The 17,903-nt window shown below is 39.8% G+C and overlaps 1 protein-coding gene across 1 annotated transcript in view; it reads left to right on the top strand.

The window, feature by feature from the left end:
- The window catches only part of LOC134206327 (uncharacterized), a 380,581-nt gene that overhangs the window by 229,977 nt on the left and 132,701 nt on the right, over positions 1–17,903 (top strand). The window contains exon 5 of the mRNA XM_062682026.1: positions 15,603–15,805. Coding sequence (XP_062538010.1) covers positions 15,603–15,805 — 203 coding nt within the window. The remainder of the gene's footprint in view (positions 1–15,602; positions 15,806–17,903) is intronic.

The raw sequence follows: 17,903 nt of genomic DNA, 5'->3' as shown, positions 1-17,903 counted from the left end.
ATTCATTCTGAATTCCTCCTGAATTCATTCTGAATTCCTCCTGAATTCATTCTGAATTCCTCCTGAATTCATTGTGAATTCCTCCTGGAATTCATTTGAATTCCTCCTGGAATTCATTCTGAATTCCTCTTGGAGTTCATTCTTAATTCCTCCTGCAATTCATTCTGAATTCCTCCTGCAATTCATTCTGAATTCATCCTGGAATTCGTTCTGAATTCATCCTGGAATTCATTCTGAATTCATCCTGGAATTCATTTTGAATTCATCCTAGAATTCATTCTGAATTCATCTTGGAATTCATTCTGAATTTCTCCTGGAATTCATTGCTTCATCCTGGAATTCATTCTGAATTCATCCTGGAATTCATTCTGAATTCATCCAGGAATTCATTCTGAATTCCTCCTGGAATTCATCCTGAATTCCTACTGGAATTCATTCTGAATTGTTCCAGGAATTCATTCTGAGTTCTTCCAGGAATTCATTCTGAATTCCCCCATGAATTAATTCTGGATTCTCCCGGGAATTCATTTTGAGTTCTCTCGTGAATTCATTTTGAATTCTTCTAGGAATCCATTTTGAATTTGTCCAGAAATTTGTTCTGAATTCTTCCAGGAATCCATTTTGAATTCGTCCAGGAATTTATTCTGAATTCTTCCAGGAATTCATTCGGAATTCTTCCAGGAATCCATTTTGAATTCGTCCAGGAATTTATTCTGAATTCTTCCAGGAATTCATTCGGAATTCTTCCAGGAATTCATTCTGAATTCCTCCTGGAGTTCATTCTGAATTCCTCCTGGAATTCATTCTGAATTCCTCCTGGAATTCATTCTGAATTCCTCCTGGAATTCATTCTGAATTCCTCCTGGAATTCATTCTGAATTCTTCCTGGAATTCATTCTGAATTCCTCCTGGAATTCATTCTGAATTCCTCCTGGAATTCATTCTGAATTCCTCCTGGAATTCATTCTGAATTCCTCCTGGAATTCATTCCGAATTCCTCCTGGAATTCATTCTGAATTCCTCCTGGAATTCATTCTGAATTCCTCCTGGAATTCATTCTGAATTCCTCCTGGAATTCATTCTGAATTCCTCCTGGAATTCATTCCGAATTCCTCCTGGAATTCATTCCGAATTCCTCCTGGAATTCATTCCGAATTCCTCCTGGAATTCATTCCAATTCCTCCTGAATTAATTCCAAATTTCTCCTGGAATTCATTCCGAATTCCTCCTGAATTCATTCCGAATTCCTCCTGGAATTCATTCCGAATTACTCCTGAATTCATTCCGAATTCCTCCTGGAATTCATTCCGAGTTCCTCCTGAATTCATTCCGAATTCCTCCTGAATTCATTCCGAATTCCTCCTGGAATTCATTCCGTATTCCTCCTGGAATTAATTCCAAATTTCTCCTGAATTCATTCCGAATTCCTCCTGGAATTCATTCCGAATTCCTCCTGGAATTCATTCCGAATTACTCCTGGAATTCATTCCGAATTCCTCCTGGAATTCATTCCGAATTCCTCCTGGAATTCATTCCGAATTCCTCCTGGAATTCATTCCGAATTCCTCCTGGAACTCATTCTGAATTACTCCTGGAATTCACTCTGAATTCCTCCTTGAATTCATTCCGGAATCCCCTTGGAATTCATTCCGAATTCCTCCTGGAATTCATTCCGAATTCCTCCTGGAATTCATTCCGAATTCCTCCTGAAATTCATTTCGAATTCATCCTGAATTCATTCCGAATTTCTCCTGCAATTCATTCTAAATTCCTCCTGAAATTCATTATGAATTCCTCCTGGAATTCATTCCTGAATTCCTCCTGGAATTCATTCCTGAATTCCTCCTGGAATTCATTCCTGAATTCCTCCTGGAATTCATTCCTGAATTCCTCCTGGAATTCATTCCTGAATTCCTCCTGGAATTCATTCCTGAATTCCTCCTGGAATTCATTCCTGAATTCCTCCTGGAATTCATTCTGAATTCCTCCTGGAATTCATTCCGAATTCCTCCTGGAATTCATTCCGAATTCCTCCTGGAATTCATTCCGAATTCCTCCTGGAATTCATTCCGAATTCCTCCTGGAATTCATTCCGAATTCCTCCTGGAATTCATTCCGAATTCCTCCAGGAATTCATTCCGAATTCCTGCTGGAATTCATTCCGAATTCCTCCTGGAATTCATTCCGAATTCCTCCTGGAGCTCATTTCGAATTCCTCCTGGAATTAATTTCGAATTCCTCCTGGAATTCACTCCGAATTCCTCCTGGAGTTCATTCCGAATTCCTCCTAGAATTCATTCTGAATTCCTCCTGGAATTCATTCTGAATTCCTCCTGGAATTCATTCTGAATTCCTCCTGGAATTCATTCCGAAATTCTCCTGAATTCATTCCGAATTCCTTCTGAATTCATTCTAAATTCCTCCTGGAATTCATTCCGAATTCCTCCTGGAATTCATTCCGAATTCCTCCTGGAATTCATTCTGAACTCCTCCTGGAATTCATTCTGAATTCCTCCTGGAATTCATTCTGAATTCCTCCTGGAATTCATTCTGACTTCCTCCTGGAATTCATTCTGACTTCCTCCTAGAATTCATTCTGACTTCCTCCTGGAATTCATTCTAAATTCCTCCTGGAATTCATTCCGAATTCCTCCTGGAATTCATTCCGAATTCCTCCTGGAATTCATTCTGAATTCCTCCTGGAATTCATTCCAAATTCCTCCTGGAATTCATTCCGAGTTCCTCCTGGAATTCATTCCGAGTTCCTCCTGGAATTCATTCCGAATTTCTCCTGAACTAATTCTGAATTACTCCTGGAATTCATTCTGAAATTCTCCTGGAATTTATTCCGAATCCTCCTGAATTCATTCCGAATTCTCCTGGAATGCATTCCGAATTCCTCCTGGAATTCGTTCCGAATTCATCCTGGAATTCATTCCGAATTTCTCCTGGAATTCATTCCGAATTCCCCCTGGAATTCATTCCGAATTCCCCCTGGAATTCATTCCGAATTCCCCCTGGAATTCATTCCGAATTCCCCCTGGAATTCATTCCGAATTCCCCCTGGAATTCATTCCGAATTCCCCCTGGAATTCATTCCGAATTCTCCTGAATTCATTCCGAATTCCTCCTGAATTTATTCCGAAATCCTCGTGGAATTCATTCCGAATTCCTCCTGAAATTCATTCCAAATTCCTTCTGAATTCATTCTAAATTCCTCCTGAATTCATTCCAAATTCCTTCTGGAATTCATTCTAAATTCCTCCTGGAATTCATTCCGAATTCCTCCTGGAATTCATTCCGAATTCTCCTGAATTCATTCCGAATTCCTCCTGAATTCATTCCATTCCTTCTGAATTCATTCCGAATTCCTCCTGGAATTCATTCCGAATTCCTCCTGGAATTCATTCCGAATTCCCCCTGGAATTCATTCCGAATTCCTCCTGGAATTTCTTTCCGAATTCCTCCTGGAATTCATTCTAAACTCCTCCTGGAACTCATTCTGAATTCCTCCTGGAATTCATTCTGACTTCCTCCTGGAATTCATTCCGAAATTCTCCTGGAATTCATTCTGAATTCCTACTGGAATTCATTCAGATTTTCTCCTGGAATTAATTCCGATTTCCTCCTGGAATTCATTCTGAATTCCTCCTGGAATTCATTCTAAATTCCTCCTGGAATTCATTCTGAATTTCTCCTGGAATTCATTCTGAATTACTCCTGGAGCTCATTCTGAATTACTCCTGGAATTCATTCTGAATTCCTCCTGGAATTCATTCCGAAATTCTCCTGGAATTCATTCCGAATTCATCCTAGAATTCATTCCGAATTTCTTTTTGAATTCATTCTGAATTCCTCCTGGAATGCATTCTGGATTCCTCCTGGAATGCATTCTGGATTCCTCCTGGAATACAATTTGAATTCCTCCTGGAATTCATTTCGAATTCCCACAGAAATTATTCCGCATTCCTCCGGAATTCATTCCGAATTCCTCCGGAATTCATTCCGAATTCCTCCGGAATTCATTCCGAATTCCTCCTGGAACTCATTCCGAATCCCTCCTGGAATTCATTCCGAATTCCTCCTGGAATTCATTCCGAATTTATCCTGGAATTCATTCCGAATTCCTCTTGGAATTCATCCCGAATTCCTCCTGGATTTCATTCCGAATTCCTCCTGGAATTCATTCCGAATTCCTGCTGGAATTCATTCCGAATTCCTCCTGGAATTCATTCCGAATTCCTGCTGGAATTCATTCCGAACTCCTCCTGGAATTCATTCCGAACTCCTCCTGGAATTCATTCCGAGTTCCTCCTGGAATTCATTCCGAATTCCTCCTGGAATTCATTCCGAATTCCTCCTGGAATTCATTCCGAATTCCTCCTGGAATTCATTCCGAATTCCTCCTGGAATTCATTCCGAATTCCTCCTGGAATTCATTCCGAATTCCTCCTGGAGTTCATTCCGAATTCCTCCTGGAATTCATTCCAAATTCCTCCTGGTATTCATTCCGAGTTCCTCCTGGAATTCATTTCGAGTTCCTCCTGGAATTCATTCCGAATTTCTCCTGGAACTTATTCTGAATTACTCCTGGAATTCATTCTGAATTCCTCCTGGAATTCATTCCTAAATTCTCCTGGAATTCATTCCGAATTCCTCCTGGAATTCATTCTGAATTTCTCCTGGAATTCATTCCGAGTTCCTCCTGGAATTCATTCCTAATTCCTCCTGGAATTCATTCCGAATTCCTCCTGGAATTCATTCCGAATTCCTTCTGGAATTAATTCTGAATTCCTCCTGGAATTCATACCGAATTCCTCCTGGAATTCATTCTAAATTGTTCCAGGAATTCATTCAGAATTCCTCCTGTAATTCATTCTAAATTCCTCCTGAAATGCATTCTGAATTCCTCCAGGAATTCATTCTGAATTCCTCCGGGAATTCATTCTGAATTCCTCCGGGAATTCATTCTGAATTCCTCCGGGAATTCATTCTGAATTCCTCCGGGAATTCATTCTGAATTCCTCCGGGAATTCATTCTGAATTCCTCTGGGAATTCATTCTGAATTCCTCTGGGAATTCATTCTGAATTCCTCCGGGAATTCATTCTGAATTCCTCCGGGAATTCATTCTGAATTCCTCCGGGAATTCATTCTGAATTCCTCCGGGAATTCATTCTGAATTCCTCCGGGAATTCATTCTGAATTCCTCCGGGAATTCATTCTGAATTCCTCCGGGAATTCATTCTGAATTCCTCCGGGAATTCATTCTGAATTCCTCCGGGAATTCATTCTGAATTCCTCCGGGAATTCATTCTGAATTCCTCCGGGAATTCATTCTGAATTCCTCCGGGAATTCATTCTGAATTCCTCCGGGAATTCATTCTGAATTCCTCCGGGAATTCATTCTGAATTCCTCCGGGAATTCATTCTGAATTCCTTCTGGAATTCATTCTGAATTCCTTCTGGAATTCATTCTGTATTCCTCCTGGAAATCATTCTGAATTCTTCCTGGAACTCCTTCTAAATTGTTCCAGGAATTCATTCTGAATTCTCTCAGGAATTCATTCTGAATTCCTCCAGGAATTCATCTTGAATTCCTCCAGGAATTCATTTTAAATTCTTCCAGGAATTAATTCTGAATTCTTCCAGGAATTAATTCTGAATTCTCCCAGGAATTCATTACATTCTTCCAGGAATTTATTCTGGATTCATCCAGGAATTCATCCTGAGTTCCTGAATTCCCCAGGGATTTATTCTGAAAAAATTATAAATCATTCTTCCAAGAGTTCACTCTGAATTCCCCAACGATTTTGTCCTTAATTCTTCAAAATTTCATTCTAAAATACCCCAGGAATTCATTCCAAATTTCTTTAGGAAATTATTTTGAATTCCCACAGATGTGAGTTATTCATAGAATTCCTGGGTGAACTCCTGAAGTTCCTGCAAGATAAATTTCTAGAGTAACTACAATATAAGTCTCTGGAGAAACATAAAGATGAATTTTCGAAGAAATTCCGTGAGGAACTCCAGAACGAATTCCTGGAGGAAAATTTCTAAAGGGTTTTTAAGAAAAAAAATCTGAAATCAAAGGAGAAATATTTGGAAGAACTCCAGAAAAAACTCCAAGAGAAATTCCAGGAAGAACTCCTGGTGGAACTCCAGGAGTAATTTCCAGAAGAACTCCAGCAATAATTTCCGGAGGAGCTCCAAGAAGTTTTTTTTGAGAAAATTCAGGAAGGATTGCTGTGAAAACTCCAAAAAGATATCATGAATGAACCCCAGGTAGAAATCCTGGAGAAACTCCAGGAAGAATTCCTTGAAGAACTTCAAAATGGATTCCCGAAAGAACTCTAAGAAGAATTTCTTAAGAGACGCTTGGAGAAATCTCTTATTAAATTCTTGGAGGAGCTCCAGGAGGAAATCTTGGACGAACTTCAGAAGTAATTTCTGGAGCAGCTTCAAGAAGAATTTTAGGAGGAATTTCAGGAAGGATTCCTGATACGAAGATACGCTGGATGAACCCCACTTAGAATTCCTGGAGAAACTCCAAGAGCAATGCCTTGATGAACTCCAGGATGAACTCCCGAAAGAACTCCAAAAAGAATTGCTTAAGAGACGCCAGATGGATTCCTTGGAGAATTTTTTGAAGGAATTTCTGATGGAACACTAAGAGGAATTCCTGATGGAAATGGAACTTGTTAGGAAGGGGACCACTTCAGCTTAGAATAGCGTAATGTTTGGTTTTACACGCTGTTTACTTATCCTTAGATTTTTCTGCAAATTAAAAAAAAGGTTTTTGACCGTTTTTTGATGTTGTGTAAAATGAATAAATGCTTTTTTTTATACGAACGATAATATTAATTTTCTCGTTTAGATAAGATTAATTCTAAGACAACATTCAAATAAAAAAAACAATGATCACTCCTTCAGACTATAGGCTTCATCCTGAATCGAGCTTTAATTCACCTCTGCCAAAAGCTTCTACTTCATCCTTCTGAAATCAACAGCAAAACAGCAACGTTATACAACTTTAATCTGAGAAGTATCTTCGCAGCCGACCCAACTCCCAGTCAAAAGTTTACTTTTCACCGAGAAAGATGCTCACATGGCGGCGAGGCTCTATCTCTCTTTCCCTCTGTCTCTATACACAAAGGAAATCATGCACAAAACGTTCCCCTTTTTTGCACGATGGGACCTGTCTCTTCCACTGACTGACTGCGACAGAAACCCACACCCCATGTGCGCCAACGTTATTTCAACGAGAACGACATGTTCGCAACGGTCTGGACAGTTTTCATGTCTGATCGTAGACGTACAAACATGGAAGTTAACTATGAAATACTTTATACGAATGTTTTGAAAATTGTTCAATTAAAAGACGAAAATTCCTGGTTTGGTATGAACAGCTAACGTCACCGTAGAACAGTTCAAAATTACGACTAGTTCTTAAAAAACGATCAACAAACGTCGCTAGTGTTTCCTGGCTCTGATCGGTCACGCTTTGTAATGTCTGTTTATCGGTGATGTGGCATTCCACCCCATGGTATCTTTTATATGTTACAAAACTCCTTTTACTGCTTCTTCCATTGCTCATCCGAGCAGCATTCGTAGACTTAGGGGGCTTGACACCGAAATTTACGAGTTCAATATTGCAGAGCAGTACATCTTTTCATAGTTTTATCACTTCTGCAGCCGACATCTTATCCCGAGGAAGCCTTTCCTTTGACCAAAGTCACGACCTCCATCCGACGTGTATACAGCCACACATTTTGCTTCATATTTATTACCGACAGCATCACCGGCGAGCGTTGCGTTGGTACATATTTCAGGCTTCGTATATCCAGCGTGGCAAATGATGATTATGCTCCCAGGAAGGCTAAGGGAGAAAAATACTTCTCCGAAGGAGCGACCCAAAATCGTCCGTTACTTGTCGGGTTGCCTGCCGACTCCGGTGCAGTACCAACTGAAAAACCTTGCTTCACGGTCTCATGGGTAAATGAATATAAATGTTTGCCTAGACGGAGTGAAATGCTGAATCCCAGCACTTTGAATGGAACCGAAACGGGAAGCTGATGTTTGTGGCGGCCGCCGCCTTGGGGGAGTGGGTTGGAGTGTTGGATGATTATCGTTACGTCAACCGCTCCTCATGGTTCTTGTTTATTTTTTGCGGTGATTGTCTGTTTTCTTTATTTAAAAACGGAAACTTGATTGATTATCCACTGAAGTGCTTCACCGAGATCTGTGGGGAGTCAGGTTGGAAATGGGACCATCATCCGTAGCATGAAGGTCTACAGTTGGATCAGCTACTGTACTTGATTATGCTGAAGTTGGCCGGGTTCAAGTGTTTGCACTTTGAATACAAAAATAGTAATATCTGTTCAGACTTTGAAGTACTTGATAAGTTTCATTATTGGTTACAATTTCGTAGTGAAAATCAGCACAACGCTGTTTTAACCGATTCAATACGGATGGGTCATATATGACCCAAGACGGAAATCAGCTGTCAAAAATCAGTTTTAAGAGATAGAGCCTTGCTTTCTTCAGCAAAAATGTTCAAAATTAACTGGTCCATCCAGGAAAATATTGCACAGGTCAGGTTACGGGCCAAACGATGATCTAGAGCAGCGGTTCTCAACCTTTTTCTTTAGAGGTACCCCTTCGAACTTTTGCATTTATTGAGGTACCCCCTACTTTTTTTCGCTGTAAATAAAAATGATCATAGCTCTCAAAATATATCTATGCAAAACAGACCTGAAAACTAATGGGACATATAGCTCTCCAAAAAGTTGAAATGTTCGTTTTTCCGTGGAACTTTCCAATTACGTTTATGCATTCCTACAAGACTTTGAGGGCAGCTTGCCGAGCATCTTCAAAATAAGGCTTCCGAGCCTCTTGAAAGGAAACATCCGAGCCTCTTAAAAGGAGGCTTCCAAGTTTCTTGGAGGAAGACTTCAAAACCTCCTTAAAAGTGGCTTCAGAGTCTTTTAAAAGGATGCTTCTGAATATCTTTGAAGGTGGCGTCAAAGTCTATTAAAGAGAGCCTCTTGAAAGGACGTGACCGAGCTTCTTGAAATGAGGCTTGCGAGCCTCTTGAAAACAGATTTACGAGCCTCTTAAAAGGAGGCTTCCTAGCCTATTGAAGGGAAGCTTCCGAGCCTTTTAAAAAGAGGCTTCGGTGCCTCTTGGAAGGAGCTTCTGAGCCTTTTGAAAGGAGGTTTCCGAGCCTCTTGAACGGAGGCCTCCGAGCTTCTTGAAAGGAGGCTTCCGAGCCCCTTGAAAGAAGGTTTCCGAGCCTTTTGAAAAAGGTCTCTGAGTATCTTCAAATTAGAACTCTAAGCATCTAGAAAGGAGGCTTCCGAGCCTCTTGAAAAAAGACTCCTAAAAAGTGGTTTCCAAGCCTCTTAAAAAGAGGCTTCTGAGCATCTTTGAAGGTGGCGTTCAAGTTCCTTGAAGGGATGCTCTCAAGCCTCTTAAAAGGAGGTGGTCGAGCCTCTTGAAATGAGGCTTGCAAGCCTCTCGAAAATAGATTTACGAGCCTCGTGAAGAGAGGCTTCCAAACTTTTTGAATGGAGGCTTTCTAGTCTCTTTAAAGGAAGCTTCCAGGTCCCTTGATAGAAAACTTCCTAGCCTCTTGAAAGAAAATTTCCAAGCCTATTGAAATGAAGCTTCCTAGACTCTTGAAAGAAAGAGGCTTCCAAGACTTTTGAAATGAGGCTTCCGAGACTCCTGAAAGAAAGCTTCCGTGCCTCTTAAAAGGTGGTATCCGAGCCTCTTGAAAGGAAGCTCCTAAGCCTCTTGAAAAGATACATCCAAGTTTCTTGAAAGGAGGTTTCCAAGCCACTTGAAAGGAGATTTCCAAACCTCTTGCAACAAAGCTACTAAGCTTCCCAGAAAAAGGACTTCATGTCTCTTAAATAGAGACTTTCGTCTTTAGATTCTTGATTTTAGTTTAGAAATATATTCTGAAGATATTATTCAACATTTTATCTCGATCAGGTAGATTGTATTGAAGATTTTTTTAATTTGATTATTCGATGTCTTGTCCTTTTGATATTTTGTCAAACAGTCCTTCATACACTGTGCTGGTTGGAATAAGCAAGATTTTAAAGTCTTTGATTTACTGATCGCCATGAATATTATGTACAATCCATAGTCTTAGAATCAAAAATTATCATAACTTTATCCAAAAGTTTTAATGATTTATTATACACCTGCCATTACGCATTTTTGTCCGAGGTACCCCATAGGGCCAGCGAAGGTACCCCCAGAAGTACATGTACCCCAGGTTAAGAACCGCTGATCTAGAGCATCCAAACTATCCTCCAGTTGTAATTTTGATGTTCTTAGGAATCAACACCATAATTTACCATATTCTTGTTGAATAATTATTATTGAATCGCTTAACGATGAAATCCTGCGCCTGTCCAGTGGTATAACAGATCTTTAACAATATCTACGATACTCCAAACCATCTCCAATTCAGATCTTAATGTTCAAATCGATCAACATGAAGATCTTCGATGTCTCAACTATTTTTATGAGCTAGAATAGCTCCACGGGACTTCGTTACACCATTACAGACAAACTACCAAATTCGTTCGACATCTACGACACTCCAAACTATCCTTGAGTACAGATCCTAATATTCAAATCGATCAACATGAAGATCTTTGATGTCCTCGTAAGTTTTATGAGTTGAAATAGCTCCAAGATACCTCGTAACACCATTACAGACACACCACAGAATTCGATTAATATCTACGACACTCCAAACAGTCCTTGAGTACAGATCTTAATGTTCAAATCGATCAACATGGAGATCTCCGGTGTCTCAAATATTTTTATGAGTTGGAATAGCACCACAGGACTTCATTACACCATTACAGACAAACTACAGAATTCGTTCGACATCTAGGATACTCCAAACTATCATTGAGTACAGATCTCATTATTCAAATCGATCAACACGAAGATCTTCGATGTCCTCATTAGTTTAATGAGTTGTAATAACTCCAAGATACCTCGTAACACCATTATAGACACACCACAGAATTCTATCAATATCTACGGCACTCCAAACTGTCCTTGAGTACAGATCTTAATATTCAAATCAATCAACATGAAAATCTACGATATCCTCATTAGTTTTATGAGTTGGAATAGCTCCAAGACACCTCGTAACGCCATTATAGACACACCACAGAACTCTATCAATATCTACGACACTACAAACTGTCCTGGAGTACAGATCTTAGTATTCAAATCGATCAACATGAAGATCTGCAATGTCCTCATTAGTTTTATGAGTTGGAATAGCTCCAAGATACCTCGGAACACCATTATAGACACACCACATAATTCGATCAATATCTACGATACTCCAAACTATCCTTGAGTACAGATCTTAATGTTCAAACCGATAAACATGGAGATCTGCGGTGTCTCACTATTTTTATGAGTTGAAATAGCACCACGGGACTTCATTACACCATTACAGACCAGTTGGCAATTACTTGTCGTGCGCGATAGTCGTGTTTTCGGATAGATCGCTACGTTTTTACGGAAAATTGCATTTTTTGTGGATCCTGTCGCGAAACAAGTTTGCATTCATCGCAAAATCTCATCAAGCTGGCAAAACACGCTAGTCGTCGATTTCGGTGTTCTTCCGAAACGACCCACACAAGAACAAGTGAAGGAAGTTATCGAGGTTGATCTGAAGCTCAACATGGCAGATGTTAGAAACATTCAACTGCACAACTTGAGAAACTGTGTGCTCATCGAGTTGAACGATGCAGGCTTGGCATTACGGCTGCAAAAAGAGCATCATCTTCGACACACAATCCGATATCAGTGTGTGAAGTATTCTATCCCTATATATGTCGATGGCCCCACTACCACAGAAAGGCTGCATGACCTACCACCATGTATGTCTGACACAACAATCACCCAACACATGGAGCAATATGGAAAAGTTATCTCCCTACAAAATGAAGTGTGGAAGAACTTCTTTCCTGTGGTACCAAACGGTGTCAGAGTGAAACGGATGAGGATGGAGGTGCAAATACCGTCGCGTGATAGATAACAAATCTACACTTGTAACTTTCGGAAGCCCAAACAAACAAGTAACATCGAGCGAAGGAACTCAGCAAGAAAAACGAACAGTTTCATACAACGCCGAACAACAGAGTAAAGAGATGGGCCAAAATCGCAACGATACAGATACAGACAATGGGGACGACGAAGCCGCGCTCATCGACCCACGCAGCAGGACCGCGGCAAAGAGACGGTTGTCGACTGGAACAAGTGAATCGAACGAGGCTAGATGCGAACAAAATCGGAAGAGATCGTTTGGTTATGAGGGCTGTATGTAAGACCTACAGTACAGAGAAGAAAATCTTCCCGAATCAGGATGGAAAGTATATAACACAAGATCGAAGAAAAAAGGAAATGTATTGTAGCGTAGCAGGGATACTTTTTGATTTGGCATGAATGCACTCCAGCGGTGTGAAATGTTGTAATAAAAACAAACAAACAAACCATTACAGACAAACTACATAATTCGTTCGACATCTACGACACTCCAAACTATCCTTGAGTACAGATCTTAATATTCAAATCGATCAACATGAAGATCTTTGATGTCATCACTAGTTTTATGGGTTGGAATAGCTCAAAGATATCTCGTAACACCATTCTACAGACATGTTATATACTTCGCTCGACATCTACGACTCTCCAAACTATCCTTGAGTACAGATCTCATTATTCAGATCGATCAACATGAAGATCTTCGATGTCCTCATTAGTTTTATGAGTTGGAATAGCTCCACGGTACTTCGTAACACCATTACAGACACACCACAGAATTCGTTAAATATCTACGACACTACAAACTGTTCTTGAGTACAGATCCTAATATTCAAATCGATCAACCCGAAGATCTTGTTGTAGACCTCCAATATCTGAACTCAAGCGTAGTTTGGAGTACCGTAACTATTCTGGGAATATTGAATTTATTATATACTGATCTTCAGTTGGCTTCTCCAACTAACACACAAGCTCGGAAACCTATGAATCACTCTGTTGGTCTTGAAGATTTTCAATATCTCAAACTCAAGAATTATTTGGAGTACCGCAGGAACACTGGGAATGTTGTGATTTGTGTATACTGGTGTAATGATGTCCCATGGGGTTCCGCCAACTAACACACAAGCTCAGGACCGTATAAATCCCTCTATTGGTGTTGTAGACCCTCAATATCTGAACTTAAGAATGGTTTGGAGTACCATAGCTATTCTGGGAATTTTGATTTTGTTTTGAAATACTGATGTAATGATGTCCCATGAGGTTTCTCCAACTAACACACAAGCTCAGGAACCTATGAATTACTCTGTTGATCTTGTAGATCTCCAAGATCTAAACTCAAGTTGATGTTCTGGTAACACTGCGGTTTGATAAAAATAGTTCAATTATGTCTCAAGTACCATTTCCAACTTCATATTAGGATTGAGGCCCCGTAAAACGCTTTGTTGTTTATGTAGATCATCAAGATCTGAACTCAAGGAAGGTTTGGAAGCCCTAAAAGATCTCAAAAAAAATATTTCCCCCCATATTTCAACTTTTTTATGGTTTGCATCCGTTTTTGAAGCAGTATGTCCAAAATTTATGTTGAAATACGACGAAAAAAAATCCGTATTGAATCGGTTAAAGTTTGTCAATCCGCTGTTCCAATATTTCTTACATTAACGCAGGCTCTGTTTTGTAGGAGTCTACTTACGAGTACTTATAATATAACAATTGAATGCATTCACCATATTCGAGTTAGTGGGTGAAAAATTTATGTTAGAACTTGAAGTGAAACCAATAAAATATTGAAATGATTTAAATAGACTGCATGAGGTAACCGATTTTGAATCTACTATACAGAGTCTTTCCAGATTCATTTTTCAGTCCTGTGCAATTTATTTCCTATCTCCGATTCAACCCAATTTGCGTTCATTAACAATCACCACTCTTCATGTTTCATATCGTTCTTCCACTTTTTCTCCCATGCAATAACTTTGCTAAGAACACTTCTTCAACCTTCATACCGAAAAGCCTGACAATCACGTTTCTCTGATGGATCCAATCCACTGTGCAATCGGAGTAATTGAGTTACTCTTGTAGCCAAGGAATCGAAACGAGAGGTAAGTTGAAACGCCTGTCGTTTCTAGAGCGAAGCTGGCAGTTTGACCATGCCGTCGACAAAATACGTGATAACCGGGCGAATCGTAAAAAAACACTCACCCGCGGATGATTATTATTTTATATAGCGCAGGAATCGAGGATTAACCCCCCAACGTTCGGTCGAGTTGACCTTCCAATATTACATAGTTACGAAATTTCTGAAAGTTTGCTACCCTGTCCTCGTATTATACCATGTTCCAAGTTCAGAAGAAGATTAAATTTGTTTTACATCCCGAAATGTAAGTGATTGATTGATCCAAACATAATTATAGGTACTCAACGAGAATAGAATGGAGCGGTCACCGGAGGGTTAAGCTGAATCTGGTCGTCATCGCTGTTGTTGTTCGCGCCGAATAGCCGCGCCATTGGAATCGGTTCCATGCCATGATGGTTATGGGCAATAATTTTGTAGCCGTTTAATTTCGGTTCAGGATGGTTTAGTGGAATCTGGGGATTGTCTGTTTTACGAGTGCGGAGTCAATTTCAATTCTGTGGCTTATGCCCATTGCCGACTCTCAGCTTCGCGTATTATATGCACTTGCACAGTTCTAATTGAGAACTTTTTATATGCGAACACTAATACGTGAGTTTGCATATTCATTGAGTGACAAGCCCACCGCATCAAGATTCGAACCCACCACATCCACGGCATTACCTCGCCCTGGTAATGTCATGTCTTTACAAATGTGGCAAGCTCCCAGACGGCTTTGCGGTTTAAAATTATTTTTACTACTTAATGCTTGGAAACTGTCTGAGGGTAGAGTTGAGATGAAAAGTTATTACTTCTTTGCCACCGAGGCATGAAAAGTGCTCAATCTACTGCCATGGGCAACATTGCCATTTTTCATCCCGTCACGGTTATGTTCAGATGAAAAAGTTATTCCAAATTAATAAGCTTAGAAGGGCACCCACGTTGAGGACAGCCAACAATTCAACGAGAGAAACGATTCATCCATAACGGTTTATTGGGCAATAATATTCGGTCTAATTCGTAATTGAATCTTCAACAAAGGTCATATCAATTAAGAAATCAATCACTTCCAGTTTATTAATTTCACAATACTAAGCCTCAACCCATACACTATCCAATGCTGCTATTGATTAGATTTATTGTTATTGTTGTTTTATTATAAGAGAGGTGGGCAAAGCGTCCTAACTAAGCAAACTTGTATTATGACGATTTCGATAAAAAAAAGTAGATTGTGGGGATTTTTTCTATTTAATTATTGACATCTTGTGAGACGCTTACTTTTATCTTTGGCCGTCATGAAAGAATGATATAACTATGTGTGCCAAGGTTATAATGGTGCGCTCATTTCATAAACATACGTGTTACACTAGTAAAAATCATTTCCTTCCCCCCATTCTCCGCAGGAACCGGGCCGATCTTCTCCAGCTGGCAAAATTCTCGTCAAGGAAGCCCCAGAGATGCTGGCGATAGCGCACTGGACCGGACAGATTCCGCGGCGGCCTCCCCTACCGGACGGTGTCAGTTTATCGCAGCTCATCGCTCTCGGCTCCCGGCGGAAACGGTCCAAGGTGTACTGGATGATTGCCAAGAGCGAGGAAGAAGTCAGGTTAGTGTTGAAGTAGCTTCTCTTTGGGACAAATGGGTACAACTGAATAACAGTCGTAATTTACTAGTTTCGTGATAATATATTGAGTTGCTTTAACAATATACTCCTTTGCATACGTTCAACTTGAAACATGATTTATTAATAGGATGAAGAAAAAAGAAAATCATGGTTATTTGAGTTTTCCTACCAACTGACCGTTATTATTATGGCAGCAGTATGAAGTAATAAACTATATCAACTATGAGCCCTCATTAGCATAACGATGTTCGACGACACAGTATCCTGTTTTAGTGTCGCAATAAATCTACTTCTTCTTTTTCTTCTTCAATGGCTCTACATTTCAACTGGAACTTTTCTGGAGCATTTCCTCAATTATTAATTGCAGGCTTTCCAATGCCCACCATTGCATGAGTATGTATCTTCAGTGGCAAGTACAATGGGTACACTAGGGCCTGGAAACCGATAATGTTTCCCATCCGAAAACATCATAGGAGGGACTGAGAAGTAAACGCGCCTTCGCCTATGCTCGCAAGGCTCACTAGAGGCCCCGCAATAAATCCACAGGTTGTTGCAAATTACAAAAATAATATGATAATGACCAAAATAGTACTGCATGGACATAAAACTTTTCCTATTACTCATCACTATAAAACCATGAGATCGTTAAATTAGTCAATTGTGTAAGTCATGATTGTGCTTGTACTAGTTGGTTCAACATCGAGAACTATTTTGGGCACATGCTTGACCCCCCGCAGTTGGCTTATTTTCGTAGGACGAACGGAAATGCAATTAAGTTCATTGGCCTCCTTTGTATAGCGTACTCATTTGGTTTGGTTTGTAGCCACATTTATTCAAGCGCGGCTTCATATTGCTGTTCCGGGTTCCGTGCCCAAAGTTGTAGCACTAAGATATTTCATGTGTTTTTTTTTCTGCAAACGTTCTGAATCGGAACATTGTGCAGTATGTAGTGTAAATCACTGAACACTGAACAGTTTTTGTATAATCTTAGTCTAGTTTTTGCTAGAAAAAAGGGGGAAGGGTCGCATCAGTTTTCATTTAACTTGAAAAAATACGTTTACAGCATACATACACCCAAAAAAACAATTCTGACAATTATTGTATAAAATCTTGGCATATACAATTCTTTTCATACAGATATTGTATTAAAATAATACAAATCTGTAAGATTTCAATACAACAATTGTATTAAAATCTTCCAAAATTGTATATGCAAAATTATTATACAATTTCTGTAAGGTTCTTATGCAGAACTGTATTAAAATCTAGCCCTGGCTGGTTGGGTGTAAAGTGTTTTAAAAATGACCTAAATTCAACAATATCTTCTCTTTCAAAGGAAATGCGCCCGTTCCCTTTTCGAAAACAGTCAAAACTATCTAAAAGTGCTGAATTTTAAAGTTTTGAACACATCAGGACACAACGTTTTTGGCACATTAGGCTTAACAAGCCTAGTACATGTTAGTATACTGATGTGAGGCAACGATACCACTTGCAAAGAGGGATGCAAGAGCTTATAAAAGTATCGATTGTACAACAATTTCCTGAAAACCAATTCCCCTAATTAAATTTTCTTCGAACATAAAAATTCCCTGAAAATCTCTTGCAAGCACATCATTGCGATTGACCGCATGCGTCCGAACAGAGCAGCATTCAAAGGTTCGTTCTAGAGGGTGTCAGGCCATTAGGCCGAAGGCCATTTGGCCGAAGGTCATTAGGCCGAACGGTCAATAGGCCGAATGGCCATTAGGCCGAATTAGCAAAAAGAAGCAAAAAGTGAAAAATAAGAAGTTCTTTCTTCACCTTACCCCTTCTTCCTTCTCCCTTCTTGCACCTTCCTTCTTCTATCTTTCTTCTTCCTGCTTCCTGCTTCCTTTTTCCTTCTTCCCTCTTCCTTTTTTCTTCTTCCTTCTTCCTTCTTGCTTTTTCCCTTTCCTTTTTCCTTCTTTCCTTCTTACTTCATTCTTCTTCCTTCATTCGTTTTCCTTCTTCCTTCTTCCTTCGTCCTTCTTCCTTCTTCCTTCTTCCTTCTTCCTTCTTCCTTCTTCTTTCTTCCTTCTTCCTTCTTCCTTTTTCCTTCTTC

This window comes from Armigeres subalbatus, chromosome 1 (assembly GCF_024139115.2).
Source record: "Armigeres subalbatus isolate Guangzhou_Male chromosome 1, GZ_Asu_2, whole genome shotgun sequence".
NCBI classification, from domain to species: Eukaryota; Metazoa; Arthropoda; class Insecta; order Diptera; family Culicidae; genus Armigeres; species Armigeres subalbatus.
This window is presented reverse-complemented; position numbering and strand designations above follow the sequence as displayed.